This window comes from Megalobrama amblycephala, linkage group LG5 (genome assembly GCF_018812025.1).
Source record: "Megalobrama amblycephala isolate DHTTF-2021 linkage group LG5, ASM1881202v1, whole genome shotgun sequence".
In the NCBI taxonomy this organism is placed as follows: Eukaryota; Metazoa; Chordata; class Actinopteri; order Cypriniformes; family Xenocyprididae; genus Megalobrama; species Megalobrama amblycephala.
This window is the reverse complement of record NC_063048.1, coordinates 12983589-12998481: the sequence shown is the minus strand read 5'-3', so window position 1 is coordinate 12998481 and position 14893 is coordinate 12983589. Positions and strand designations below refer to the sequence as shown.

The following is a 14893-nucleotide window of genomic DNA, read 5'->3' as shown; positions in this document are numbered from 1 at the left end:
GTTTAGTCATTTTTTGGTGAGTCTACTATTTGTAAAAGTTTCTTACACCAAAAACACAGCCATTTTCCACCCTCTCTCTGACTTTTACATCACGTCCTAACCCAGCACAACACAACAACAATAAAAACATGGAATTTCTTGCAGTTTGCAGGGTAACACTTTACTTGAAGGGGTGTGCATAAGACTGACATGACGCCTTCATAATCTTGACATGACACGTGTCATGAATATGAAGGAGCTTTTATGCATGTTTATGACAACTGTCATTAAGTGTCATTCGCTCAATTATGTCATTTTTAATGCAAAGATGACATTGTTTGAGATGTCTTTGTTACGACAACTTGACATAAACCAAAACATCATAACCTGTCAGTGTCTTTGTCATGACAATTTGACATTAGCAAAACATCATAACCTGTCATAAACATGACATAGCAGATTGATTATCAAACTTAAAAAACTACTTAGCTTTATGGGTTAACATTACATTACATTATTTTGGTAACACTTCAGTATAGGGAACACATATATAAACGATTAACTATGACTTTTCCCTCAATAAACTCTTAATTTACTGCTTATTATAGTTAATTGTTAGGTTTAGGTATTGGGTAGGATTAAGAAACTAGAATAAGGTCATGCATAATAATGCATTAATATCTGCTTTATAAGTACTAATAAATAGCCAATATTTTAGCCATATGAATGCTAATAGTAATAAGCAACTAGTTAAAAGACCCTAAAATAAAGTGTTACCATTATTTTATAACAGTGTCATCTTTTTTTACGAAATTTGAAATTGTCTATTATCTGACCTTCTGTTGGAGGAAACTTAAAAAAAAAAAAAACATGAAATGAAAAATAGTCATGACGCTGTTATAAAATTATTTGTCAGAGTATTGTCACTTAATGACATTTTAATGACAAGTTCAATTTGTACCACTGTACTTGAGCTCAAGATACATATTCATGACACTGTTATAATGCCCTCATGACAGCCAATGTCAAAACCAACGACATGACAGTTTAATGTAATGTTAACCCATTAAGCTAAATGATGTCAAGTTGTCATGACAAAGACACTGACAGGTTATGATGTATTGGTTTATGTCAAGTTGTCATAACTCGGACATCTCAAACAATGTCATCTTTGCATTAAAAATGACATAGTTGAGCGAATGACACTTAATGACAGTTGTCATAAACATTCATAAATCCTCCTTCATATTCATGACATGTGTCATGTCATGATTATGAAGGTGTCATGTCAGTCTTATGCGCACCCCTTCAAGTAAAGTGTTACCGTTTGGAGTTTCTATCCAAACCAGCCATGACATACAAAATGTTTTTGCTACTGTATCTTTCATTATATTGATCCATTTGTGGGAACATGTTCTTTCATCCTCATCCACAAAAAGTTAATTTATGAAATATGATGAAATATATTTCCATATGTCCTATAAACCTTCAAAATTTGAGGCTTTTTAAACTTTTTCACGATTTTATAGCCAGTTACAGTTATTGTACACTCCTTTAGTTACTGTTCCTATGTCCAACAAGCCATGCTGCTCTCACGCCACACGTTCTCTCAGTGAAAAATACATCGCGGAGCAAAGAGGACACTGACAATGACATACAAGACAGTGAAGGTTACTAGTGATATGAAACAAAGTCTCAAATTTTGTAATTTTTAAAGAAATTTAAACAATAAATACCATTTTGTGGGTCTTTAATGTGTCGTGACAGATCGCTGTAGCGCCTCAAGTGGCTCATGAACCGATCATCTCTTCTTACTAGTTAATTTATTTCATCAAATAAACATGAATGAACCACATTTCAACCACAGAAAGACATCAGTACACATCATTTTTCAAGTTTCAAGTCCACCAAGTCTACCAACTCCCCTGACTGCTTTGTCAGACAAAATGGCAGCTTCGGCGTTATGATTGGTTAGATCGCCTGTCAATCAAACTCCTGGTGAAGGGTCAATTGTGGTCGGTAAGATTTTTTTGAAAAAAAGTTTCTTCTTTAGTAAACAGTAATGGTGTGAAATATTATTACAATTTAAAATAACTTTTTTTTTTCCATTTTGTATTTCAAAATGTATTTTTATTCTAATATCCTGATTTGGTGCTCAAGAAACATTTCTATTGCAATTCTGCATCCTGTTTGCTACTTGATTAAAATCTAATTCAATTAAAACTGAACAGAAGCTTTGGGTTGTGAACTTTCGAGAATTTAAACCATAGTAAACCAAACTATTCTATTTCAAAAATGATGTCCAAAAATTCATGTTTTCTATGATCTCTTGAACCCCTTCTCAAGGGTCATAGCTGGGGTATCCAGGTTGTTGCTGTGGGCCCCATTGATTTTTTATTTATTTTTATTTTTTTTGCAGGGTGTCTGCCTCAGTCCCACCCCACACACATACCCATCTACAGGTACTGGTGACATCACCAGAATAGACCATGCATTCATCCCATCTGTCTACCTCACCAACATGCGGATAAAATAGAGCTGAAGCCCCCAGCTTACTCGCATGATCTAATAATCTCTACAGTATTGATGTGATTACAAAAAAAGCAAAGATGAAAGAGTGGTGCATTAACAAAAATTAGCAGAAAAGAGGAGTGTGTCAGTCTATGACTCAGCTGATTCGTGTGAACCTTAGGAATGCTATAAAAAGCTTCATTCGGCTTCCTGGGAGCCGCAGTGGCCAGATAAACACTTTATTACACACTGCTACACGCAGATCCACCATCTGGCCTGAGAGAGAGAGGAAGCCAAGCCTGTGTGTGCCTAACACTACAGTGCTATCTCTGCTACCTAACACACACACGCCGGGGCCGTTCAGAACAATCTGAAATGAGAGGGCGGCACATATTATAAACCTCAGCAACTCATGAATATTAATACGATATGGTAAAGTTCGGTCAATAAGAGTAAGTGATTTGCTAAAAAGGCATACGCTAAAAAAGGCTTGCCTCTTCCATTCGTTTTTACACACCCAGTTTACACTGCAAGTAAACATTGCATCAGATTCATCAGATTCTTGAGTTGGCCGCATGGCTCTTTGGATTTAAAAAGTTCCTAGTGTTACATTATAAAGTTCAGGGGTCTCATTTATAAAACTGTGCGTAGGATCCCTACTAAAAGTGTACGTACGCGCAAAAGCTAGATTCTGCGTACGCACAAAAAAAATCTGATTCATAAAACCATGCGTACGCCAGAACCTGCGCACAAATCCCTTTATAAATCCCAGTCAGCGGAAGATTGTGCGTACGTGCATCTCCACCCTGTCTCCTCCCCGAAATCACCATATATGGAGCTTACGACGCCTAGTTTTACTATGCATAACCTCATCTGCATATCATTTCCATACACGTTCCCAACCACGTGACACCATGGTTAACACCGTCAAAGGTACAAGACATTGGAAAATATTAGATATGGACTATAAATGCCATTTGTGCCACACATTATATTGATAAAGATCATCCAGTATCCTCTTTATGTTTTAGAATAAATATATCAAAATATCCATAAAAACAAAATTGTATAAAATACTTCAGATAAAGGTTTTAGAATAGAGTTGATTCATTCATTTCCACTGGCCAAATAGTATTTGAATAGTTTTAAACAATTCAAATCAAATTTATGCAGTTTTGCTGATGAGGTGAACATATCTTTTAGGAAGTTTATAGGCTATTTTTAGTGGAAACAGATTGGCCTACTTATTTATTGCAGTGTAAATACAATTGTCTGACTCGGCGCGTCACTGACAAAGGATTTTAAAAAGAAAACATGCAAATCTTAACGTTTTCCTCAAATTATATCCTTCAAATGGTAATTGTTTGAAGATCCTACACGACATCAACACCTCCTGCAGCTGTGGCTGTACAGTAAGATATTATTGGACCTATTCAAACTGGACAACGGACCGTTCGACCACCGAATCCAGCAGCGTCTTCCATAATATCGAAGTTAAGTGTGCATCACTGATTGTCATTCTCAAAAAAATATTTTGTCATAACATCTGCAGTTTAGTTTAAAGAGGAATTATTGTGCTCCCAGCGCTCCTCGCTGTCATAAAACAGCGTGTCACTGGAAAAGTGATCGAAAGTAGCACATCTACTATCTCAATTCATATCACTTTTGTCTCCAGAATGTGCGTACGCACGGCTCAAAGTTTGCTTAAAGGTGCGCACATTCTCCCGTCAAGTTTGTTTTTATAGATCACAACCTTTGCGCGGGAACTGGCGTACGCACGCTTCCAGCCCCGTTTTGTGCGTACGCACGCTTTATAAATGAGACCCCAGATCTGTATATCGGTATCATCTGATAAAACAGAAAAAGAAAAACTCTCCTGGGATTTTTAAAGCAGCACTTATCAAAATCTAGATATTTAAAACTAATTTTCTGGACCTTAAAAAGGTTTTCCTATGGCATTAGGCTGTAAAACCTTTTCTGTCTCTAATTGGAAAGTTTATTTTTAAGAGTGCATCTTTGAAAATAGCATTTAGAGGTTGTTATAGGCTGTTGTTTTGAAGAGGCATAGGCTAGAGGGACTGTCCTCTGTGATCTCCTCTTCCCACATGGCCTTCGAGTCTTGAACACCTGGTGCTAATAACCAGCCTAGTGCTGTTCCCACACAACATTATCAGTGAAACACTCAATACAGAATGGGAATTCACTGAGAATGAACTGCGCCTGTCTGCGCTGTTTTAGCACCCGATTCACTAAAGAAATTATGCAAATTAGGTAACAGCACAAACACAGCAAAAAAATTATAGCGGAACACATTTTGCACAACAGAATTACATTTCTTTTAGGCTGGTTCTAAGCTCTGAAATGCTGAAAATGTCTTTATACACCCATATGGCAAAACAATTTTTTTTCTGGCCAAAATTTATTTAAAATATTTGGGTATGTATGTCAGTATACAGTCCGGCTTGAGCAAAAAAAAAAAAAAAAAAAAAAATATATATATATATATTTTTGTTTAAACTTTCCAATGCCAAAATATATTACAGAACTGATATTGGAATTAAACTTAAAAGAGCAAAAAACTAAATTTTCAATCTTAAAATATGTTTGTTTGTTTTTTTTTTTTTTTTTTTTTTAATATATACACAACAGTTCTTTCTGGTTCTCAAATCTGATTGGCTGAGAGCGGTGCGATATTCTAGTGATAACAGCACTCCTACCTTTTCACTGTTGCTTGAAGCAACGGTCATGGCGGCCGAGCAAATCCACCATATTTTTTACAAATACTTCACTTGTACCACGAATTGTAGTTTCTTTAGTTTTTTAGGTGAGAATGTATTCATTTAGACCTGAAATATATGACTTATATTTAATCATAGAGCCTATTTTACTGTTTGTTTTGATGCTTTTGCAGATGCGAGCTCCAGGCCGTCAAGCGGCCATTCAGTGCTCGTGTACCCGCAGAGAACAGCTTCATCTCGGCCAGTGCTCTGGGGATTTGCTGCTGGTTATTATGTAGATAGTGGTTAAAAATATAATTAATTTGGGGTATATCAAATGGGATATCTTTGGTTTTATTATTCTGTTACTTGTTCCAGAGCAAAACAATTTGGTTTAAGGGGAAAATTAAATTTCATAACTTTATATTTAGGCTATATTTAACTTAAATCCTGTACTAGAGCACTACTTTTGTACGTTTGACTAAATTGTTTGCTTTTTTTTTTTTTGTTGTTGATTGTTTGCTTGTGTTTATGTCTTTTATAATGGCTATTGTTAATTTAAATATTGTTGCTCAATAAATATTATTTTATATAAATAATATGGCCTATTTGGTATTGAGAAAGGGTCCGTCAATAGTATCAGTGAAAGTTACATTATTACAACATTAGATGGCGGCAAAGACTCTCATTATGAGTGAGTCAGAACAAGGAACTTGTTTTAGCGCTGTGGGAAATCCCTTCAACTTTTAAAAGGACAAAGACGCTTTCCTCAGTGAACATTCAAACTGATGTTTTATAATGGATATAATATTATAGACATCAACCTGAAAAATGAATGCTATATCAGATGCAGGTAATACACTTGTTTAGTCGATTTCTCTCTCATAATATATTATATATATTCTTATTTAACCATGTGCAAAAGCTTTCGAAACCAATTGTCATTCCTCTCAAAAAGGTTTTCATCAGGTATGTGAAGAATTTTACTCAGTGTTCTGTGGCATAGTTTGGCAAACAGTGCAATTTCACCTCCTGCACACATGCGTTTTGGGCGGGAAAGTCTTAAAAAAAAAAAGAAAAAAGAAATTACCTTATTCAGCATTTGTTTGTCGAGCTGTGAGATTTCTGCCTTGATGAGGCAGCAATGTGCTTGTAGCACGCACTTACTGCTGAACGGAGAAATGCAGGCCGTCGTGACAAACCCTATCCAAAAACATCTGAGCGCGGCTCTCTTCACTGCCTCATTCCTTAATCATCTCGCCATGCTTGAGCAACACCTGAAACCCACCCCCAGCCGATCTCTCTTACTAGAGCTGTCCGGTTTAATTCAATCTCTTTAAAAACATCCATCTCCATTTTCCCTTTCTAGCCACTGAGCTTGCGCTATCAACCTTAACAAAGGATATGGAACAAATGGGTGGCCATTTGTTCCATATCCTTTGTTAAGGATGATATGCCAGTTCGAGTTTTACAGTAAAGCAATTATTTTGTCTTGTACAGACGAGTGGCTGGGAGCACGCAGACCTGTTAGCTGGATCAAAATGAAATGGAGCGGTGAGGGAGCCTCTCGGAACCCAACGCCGGGTCTCGATCTGACAGCTCCGCTCAGCTCGCAGCCGCCCGTGGGTTCCGCTGCGAACCGATACCAACAGGGACAAGCGTGCAACACAGAGATGGAGAGAGATATTTGGTGAGGTTTAAAGATCGATGTGTCTAGTGGGCCGGTTGCCTACCTTTGATATGCCTGAGGAGAGGTGGGAGGCGTGGTGAACACCTGGGAATACGGATGATAAGGTGTCTTCTTCAGCGCCTGGATGAGATTCTGTCTGTATTCTGGGTCTATGCACCACAGGGAGCCCTTCCCGATACTCTGTGGAGGAGGAAGAGAAATACAGACAGACATATTTAGTCAGAACAAAAAAAGAAAAAGCAACTAAACGTGTACAAAAAAAGACTAGAGCACCTGCCAGAACTGGTCAAAGATTTCAGCTGTCACCTTCTTGTAGTAAAAACTAGTGTTTGCGTTCTTCTACATTCACCTATTTGTTCAGTTCAGTTATTATGGTGTCTGAATTTCAATGTAGGAAACTTCTTTATGGACATCAGTTACTGTCTAGTACATCCATTTTTAATGTTAATTTACTTCACATCTGAAACATCAGATCATCATGTAAAGAATGAAATCATGAATATTCAATGATGGACAGAGGAACATACAAATACAGCATTTTTTAAATTTTTCTTTCTCTTGAAAAAGTCTAAAGTATTCAAATCCCAGCAGCATTTTAGGCATCAAACGTGTGCTATGGTCAAATTCTAAAGCAGCATCACATGATGTTTCCTTTGCGGATTATGGAATCCCAGAATGCATTGTGGTGAGACTGAAAAAATAAATAAATAAATAAATAAATAAATAATAATAATTATATATATATATATATATATATATATATATATATATTAAATATTCTTAATATTTTAATACATTTAAGATATATTAAATAAATATGTAAAAACATTAATTATTTACTAAAAGTTAACATTAAATATGAAAAATATTTAATATTAAATATTAATTTTAGAATATTTTATGTCAGTATTGCTTACACCAAATTTTATTGGAATCAACTGTACGAGTATTATTTGTGTGATGCAAAGAGAGAAATATGAAGAAATATGAAGGTGCATTCAACACTTCAATACTTAAATACAAATTCACATCTTACATGGTTAAGGCTGCAAGATAAGACTGAGTTTGTTTGGTCCAGTACAGTAAGGGAAGAAATGAGAACCTGACCACCTGCATTACCTTGACCTTCACATTCTCCAGTTCATTAGTGAAATTATGCATCATGAAACCAAAAAGTGCAAACTACAGCTAGCACAGATGCTACAGACCACTTGGACAAACTCAGCATTAAAAAAAAAAAAAAAAAAAACACAGCACAGTGAGAGAACGCTCCCAGTATATAAATTAGCTCTCCTGACAGATCCTTCTGAAAACGAGGAAACAGCAAAATGTCACTTTGAAAGTGATATCAGGGGAAAATTACTTGAGCTCATTAGTACGGACTACAATCAGTGTCATGTTACTAAGCCCCATTTTTCAGTTAAAGTTATCCTCATACTGTCAGAGATTTACACAATCAGCAAACCACAGCGACAGAACAAAGTGTAGACTATCAGAGTGCTTTTGTAAAGTAAAAGCCATTTCCTTTCACTCAGGCACTTCAAAGCGGTGGACAGCGTGTGCTGTTTTGTTAGACAGACTGTGTGTTCTCAATGAATCAATAGTAATGACCTTCAGATAACTGACAGAGAGTCATACTGTGTGCCCTGGGGTAAAACACACACACTGGCCTCGACCGTGTTGTCACATATTCAAACTTTGCGTAACAAAATAACTGGACGTTGCTTTTACAGGAGGTTTCGTTTTCGTTAACTAAAAGCACTGCAATCGGGCGTCCCTACTGACCGCTGTTTATCTCTTTGAGTTAATTGAGTGTTTTTTGAAGGGGCCAAAATATCTTTAACAAAAAGCTGCAATTAGATTTTTTTCAGCGTGAATACTACATTCCCCCGACAAGGGCTAAGAAACGATAACACACTCTATTGATTGCAGCAAACCCCAAAGCGAGTGCTCGACTCTTTACCCACAGTATTTGGCTTCAGTGGAAAGATTTGTACCAGCACAAGTCAAACAATTCAAACCCTTGGAGTGTTTTAGCAAACAAAATAAACAGCACATTTATTGGACTCACAATTCATTTACACTCATGTCTCAATGTTTAAAAGCTTGACCAGTAAAACCTAAAATACACAAGCAACAATAAAATATGTATCTAAATATAGATAAATTGCTATAATATAGTGTTTAATAGCATGGAATTAACACAAAACTACTACAAATATTACAAACACAATGACTGTTTATTATGGTAACACTTTACAATAAGGTTCCATTAGTTAAGTTAGTTAATGCATTAACTAATATTAACTAACAATGAGCAATACATTCGTTACAGTATTTATTAATCTTTGTTAACATCAATTAATATACTGTATATACAACTGTTCATTGTTCATGTTAGTTCAGGTTCATTAAATATATAGTTCTGTCATGAAAGTCTAGATGGCGCAGGCTGATGGGTCTTAAGCCGGGGACACACTTAACGATTGTAAGGCCGATTATGAATGTAATTTGATACTTACGACATGCCCAAACGCACCGAGTCAGAGCCAGTTGCGTTCAGTTGGTATTTACAGTCAGTGTTTAAATGCCTTTGTCTAAGTATATAAATCTGCTTCAGTCAAAGGAAACAGTCTTTGTGTGTTGAGCTCAGTCTTAGAATATTTTAGCTAGTCGTTAAATGTGTCCCAAGCTTTAACGCAAGCTGATGATAATTACAGCGTTAAAGGTGCCCTAGATTCAAAAATTGAATTTACCTTGGCATAGTTGAATAACAAGAGTTCAGTACATGGAAAAGACATACAGTGAGTCTCAAACCCCATTGTTTCCTCCTTCTTATATAAATCTCATTTGTTTAAACGACCTCCGAAGAACAGGCGAATCTCAACATAACACCGACTGTTACATAACAGTCGGGGTGTACGCCCCCAATATTTGCATAATGCCAGCCCATGATGTTCCCAACATTATAAAAGGCATTAGACAAGGGCAGCCAGTAACGTCTGGAGCTGCACACAGCCGAATCATCAGACTAGGTAAGCAAGAACAACAGCGAAAAATGGCAGATGGAGCAATAATAACTGACATAATCCATGATAGCATGATATTTTTACTGATATTTTAAATGTCTTTCTAAATGTTGCTAATGTACTGTTAAATGTGGTTAAAGTTACCATCGTTTCTTACTGTATTCACGAAGACAAGACTGTCGTTATTTTCATTTTTAAACACTTGCAGTCTGTATAATGCATAAACACAACTTCATTCTTTATAAATCTCTCCAACAGTGTAGCATTAGCCGTTAGCCACGGAGGACAGCCTCAAATTCACTCAGAATAAAACTTTAACATCCAAATAAATACTTTACTCACACAATTCGAAGCATGCATACAGCATGCATGACGAACATCTTGTAAAGATCCATTTGAGGTTATATTAGCTGTGTGAACTTTGTAAATGCGCTGTAATATAGTCGACAGCTCATGTGGCAGGGAGCACGCGATTTAAGGGGGCGGCGCCGAGTGTAAATCAGTGCATAGTTAATGATGCCCCAAAATAGGCAGTTAAAAAAATTAATTAAAAAAAAATCTATGGGGTATTTTGAGCTGAAACTTCACAGACACATTCAGGAGACACCTTAGACTTATATTACATCTTTTTAAAAAGCATTCTTGGGCACCTTTAAATACTGGCACAACCTGATTGGTCCATGTGACATCTGCAGCCAGTGAGCTTGTTGCCCATACATTTAAATGGCTGGTTACATTCACTATATGGGCTTTCGCACCGGAGGAACCTTTTCATAGTTCCTAGAACTATTGGCTGAAGTACACGGATTTTGCCGTCTTCGCACTGCAGGAACTAGGAACGATTTTAGTCCTAGGAACACCTTTTGGGGGAACTAAATTAGCTCTTACTTCAGAGTAGGGTCTAAACCAGCACTATAGAAACTATTAGTGACGTGAGTGTACGTTGATTGGTCAAAGCCGTGTGAACATATTTACTTCACGAACATGGAAAACAGCGATAACGGCATTTACCTGTCTGCAGGGTTGTTCTTTTCTCCACCCGATGATATGTAATACTGAAAGTTGTCATAGGAGATTTCGGCTCTTATTCGCCTCAAATTACGCGTTTACATTCCATCTCCGTTATCACGAAACCCACGACACACAACAAACACAGCTCTGATCACGGCATTTTCCATCCACCAGTTTTTAGCATTTGTAAATTCTGCGCTTAAAGACGCCTCTGTCGGCCGCTTCACAGTTCCTATTCCCGGTGCGAATGCAACCAGGAACATGGCCCGGGGGAGAAATTAGTTTTCGGGGAACTATCCTGGTAGCTAATTCCTAGAGCTAAGTTCCCAGAACTATTTGGTGCGAAAGCCCCTTTTAGCATTTTGCAGCGCGCTTCAGAGTTCCTCTAAAACCCTCCACCTTCCCCAGCTCCACCTGTATAAATCTGTTATGGGTTATTGATAAATGCTATTTGTGCAGCAGTACTATGTCTTAGGCCCCGTCCACACGGAGGTCTTTGCATTTTCGTGTGGACGGGGCAATCCGTATATTTCCTGAAATGATGATGTCATCACCCCACGTGTCGACCCTAGTCAGACGCCGCTAACAGCACAAAACAGCACCAACAACAGCAATAGCAGACTCTACATGCTTGCGTTCGTGCTGCAAAAGCTACTGAGCCAAAAAAAGTGCAAGAAAAAGGAAAATAAGTGTTATTTCTAAGCTTTGTTAAAGTTTGTATTCAGCGCGCAAGGTTTATGCGCATGCTCCAAGTCTTCTTCGCTGCTTTAAGTGCATTTCTGTGGCAGAATTACAGGTCTGGCATGTATACTACATCGTTTTGAGTCGTTTCAGTGGTTTCACGTGGATGCAGATATTTTTTGAGACGAGGAAAAAAAAGATCAGTTTAGGGTAAGCTCCGGCTTCGTGTGGACGTAGCCTTACTTGCAGAAGAGTATTGGCGTATGTATTGGCAGTAGCAAGTTTCTGTACTTGCTCTGCAGCAGCAGCAATAATCTACAACAACAGCAATAATCTACAGCAGCAGCAGCATTGCAGATATATTCTGCCAAGACCAAATACATTAACATTGTCTTATCCATTACCATGCTAACAATCTTCCGAGAGTTGTCATGATAGAACTAATGTTAACAGATACAACTTTTGATTTTAATCAGGTATTAGTAAATTATGAAATTAACATTAACTGAGATTGATAAATGCTTTAGAAATATTTTTTATTGTTAGTTCATTTTACATGATGTAGTTAGCTAATGTCGTTAACCTTATTATTATTATTATGTGTTACCATTATAATAATTATTGATAACTAATTGGATAGTAGGCCTATGGAGAATTGTATTGTGTCGTGTAATATTTTCCAGAGGGAAAGGTCTTTTTTTCCTGGCAAAAAATCAATTTTCTTCTGAAAGCAGTGAATGCATTTATTCTTAGCACAAACTGACATTCTCCACCTAATTAAGCTGTCAACTTTCCATCAGCGTGTTTTAAACCATACCTGGACCAACCACAAAGATAAATTGCACCATGAAATTCAATCCTTAAATGGTCTGTCCAGTAGATGCTCTGATGGAAATGAAAAATAGGGGAGTTAAAAGAAATGAACAGGATGAAGGAAATGAAAAGGATGAAGGAAGGGAAAATATAGCAACTAAAGAAAGAATATAATAATATTAGTAATAATTATTATTATTGCTAAAAATAATAAAAATTAAAACAATAATAAAAAAAAATTGTGTGCTAGTTTTTTTTACCTTACCAAACATTACAAAGATGCTAAAATAACTAAAAAAGCTGAGCGTATTGGCATCTTTGTCTCTTGGGAACAGGCAAAAGTGTGAGATTAAACAAAGACAATCAATCAATCTAATTACCATAGCATCATAAATCGTAGGACACAAGCCCTGCAGGAAAATCTACTATTGTTGAACTTACTAAAGTCAGTTTTTCACGTGAAAATGACATTATGAAAGAAAAAAATCTATTGATGAGTTAAACTTGCACCCCTGAAATATTGGTTATATACCTAAATATGCAGAGATTATGATCTCAACTGATGTATTTGAGTACTATGTGTACGTGTAGTCACAATAAAGCTTCCAACAGGGACACATCCAACTTTAAAGGGTGTGATATGTGATCCTCCGAGCATCAGATTATTCATATACGCTCCGTGGAGAAGAGCCTGCACTGGTCTATCTTTCCAAATGTTCTGTAATCAGGAGAAATCAATAGGTTTCAGAGCACTTTGCCTCAGATTTATCTCCATCTCTTGACAGCTGCTGTGTCCGTCTGAAGGCCAGCTCAATGGCACCAGCCAGTAGAGTCTCCAATCAGAGAGAGAGGGGGTGAAAAAGGGAAAGGAGAGCCAAGGAAAAGGGGGGAAAGCACTTGGATTACACTGGTCTCCTAGGCAACAGGCAATGGTGGAGTATATAAAGACTGTTTGATAGTCTTGGCAGAAAGATCTTTCATTCTTCCTAAGAAGCACAGGCCTCTGAAGATGCTATATTCCATTATAAGTAGTAAAGTTAATCCTATCAGTTCCCGAGCAAGACGAAAGACCTGCTATTATGAAGCACCCCCCTCCCCTCACCCCGACTGTCCAGAGTCCCCCTTTTCATGCTCATGACTTTAAATATGTGAAAAGGGAATTGTGAGGAAATATCCACCCCAAAGACAAGTTTTGGAACCATCGTTATGAAATAACAGTCAAGTATTTTATGTTATGCAAAACTTAAGTTTATAAAAACTTCAGTTTTTTCTTTATTACAACTGCTCAGATTTAAACAAATACCTAAATTCAGTGCATAACTGAAAGATATATTTGTGCTACATACAAATCATATGGCTTGATAGGAGAGGAAAGTGTGCTATTACTTTTTAAGCTATAACTTAAGCGTTATTTTCTGTAAACTAAAAAATAAACCGACATTTTTTTTTATTGAAATAAAGCCAAAATAAAATAGAAATATTAGATGAACAACTTAAACTGAACAAAAATGTTTAATATATATATATATATATATATATATATATATATATATATATATATATATATATATATATATATATATATATATATATATATATATATATATATATATATATTTTTTTTTTTTTTTTTTTTTTTTTTTAAGTTTAAGTTATTCATCTAATATTTCTATTTTATTTTAGTTTAATTTCAATTAAAAAGAAATCTGGTTTGTTTTTAGATAACAATAATTAACCTGTTTCAAACTGATGCACGATATAACAGTATCATATCAGTTATTGGCCGAGATTTTTTTAATTTATTGGTCAATATTGGATGTATATCTTTGCCGTCATCTAACGTTCACTTAAAGTTAATCTTAAAAAAAGACATCTTAACATCTGAATATAATATCTGACATCTGAAATAGATATTATTTTTTATACTGTACATTATAATTTTTTGATGCCTAAATTCACTTATAGCTTACAAAATTATTCCTTTTAGTGTTTAGTGTTTTATTTTTCCTTTATTTACACAAAACTGTAGAATTAAATATTGACCATTTATCTGTCACTAGCGAAACCATGAAACGTTTTTTTTGTCTGATCGACTACACACACACACACACACAAAAATACATTGAATGATGGACCCAAGCCATTTTTGGGGAGGATTTTAGCATAGGCTCTTTTAAATTGGACCAGTAATTAATTAACTATCAACCACATTGCAGCATGCTAACAACCACTCAGAACACCTTAGATGCTGCATAGCAACACATTGGCAACCACCCAGAAGAACCCTAGCATTCTGGCAACTATTATATATGCAAACATCTTTCACATTTACTTCAGAAAATCCGGCTTATTACTGTTCTTTATTGTGAAAGTAATGATATAACTGGGAGGAGAAGGAAACTGGATTGTGCTAGACAAAAACACCTATTTCTGGGGAAAAAAAAAAAATCACTTGAACAGCA

General features: G+C 36.2%; 1 protein-coding gene across 9 annotated transcripts in view; it reads right to left on the bottom strand.

Annotated features, from left to right (window-relative positions):
- Window positions 1-14893, bottom strand: part of foxn3 (forkhead box N3) — a 126074-nt gene that overhangs the window by 45732 nt on the left and 65449 nt on the right. For all 9 annotated transcript variants that reach the window (XM_048190767.1, XM_048190768.1, XM_048190770.1 and 6 more), the window contains one exon: window positions 6941-7077. In XM_048190767.1, coding sequence (XP_048046724.1) covers window positions 6941-7077 — 137 coding nt within the window. The remainder of the gene's footprint in view (window positions 1-6940; window positions 7078-14893) is intronic.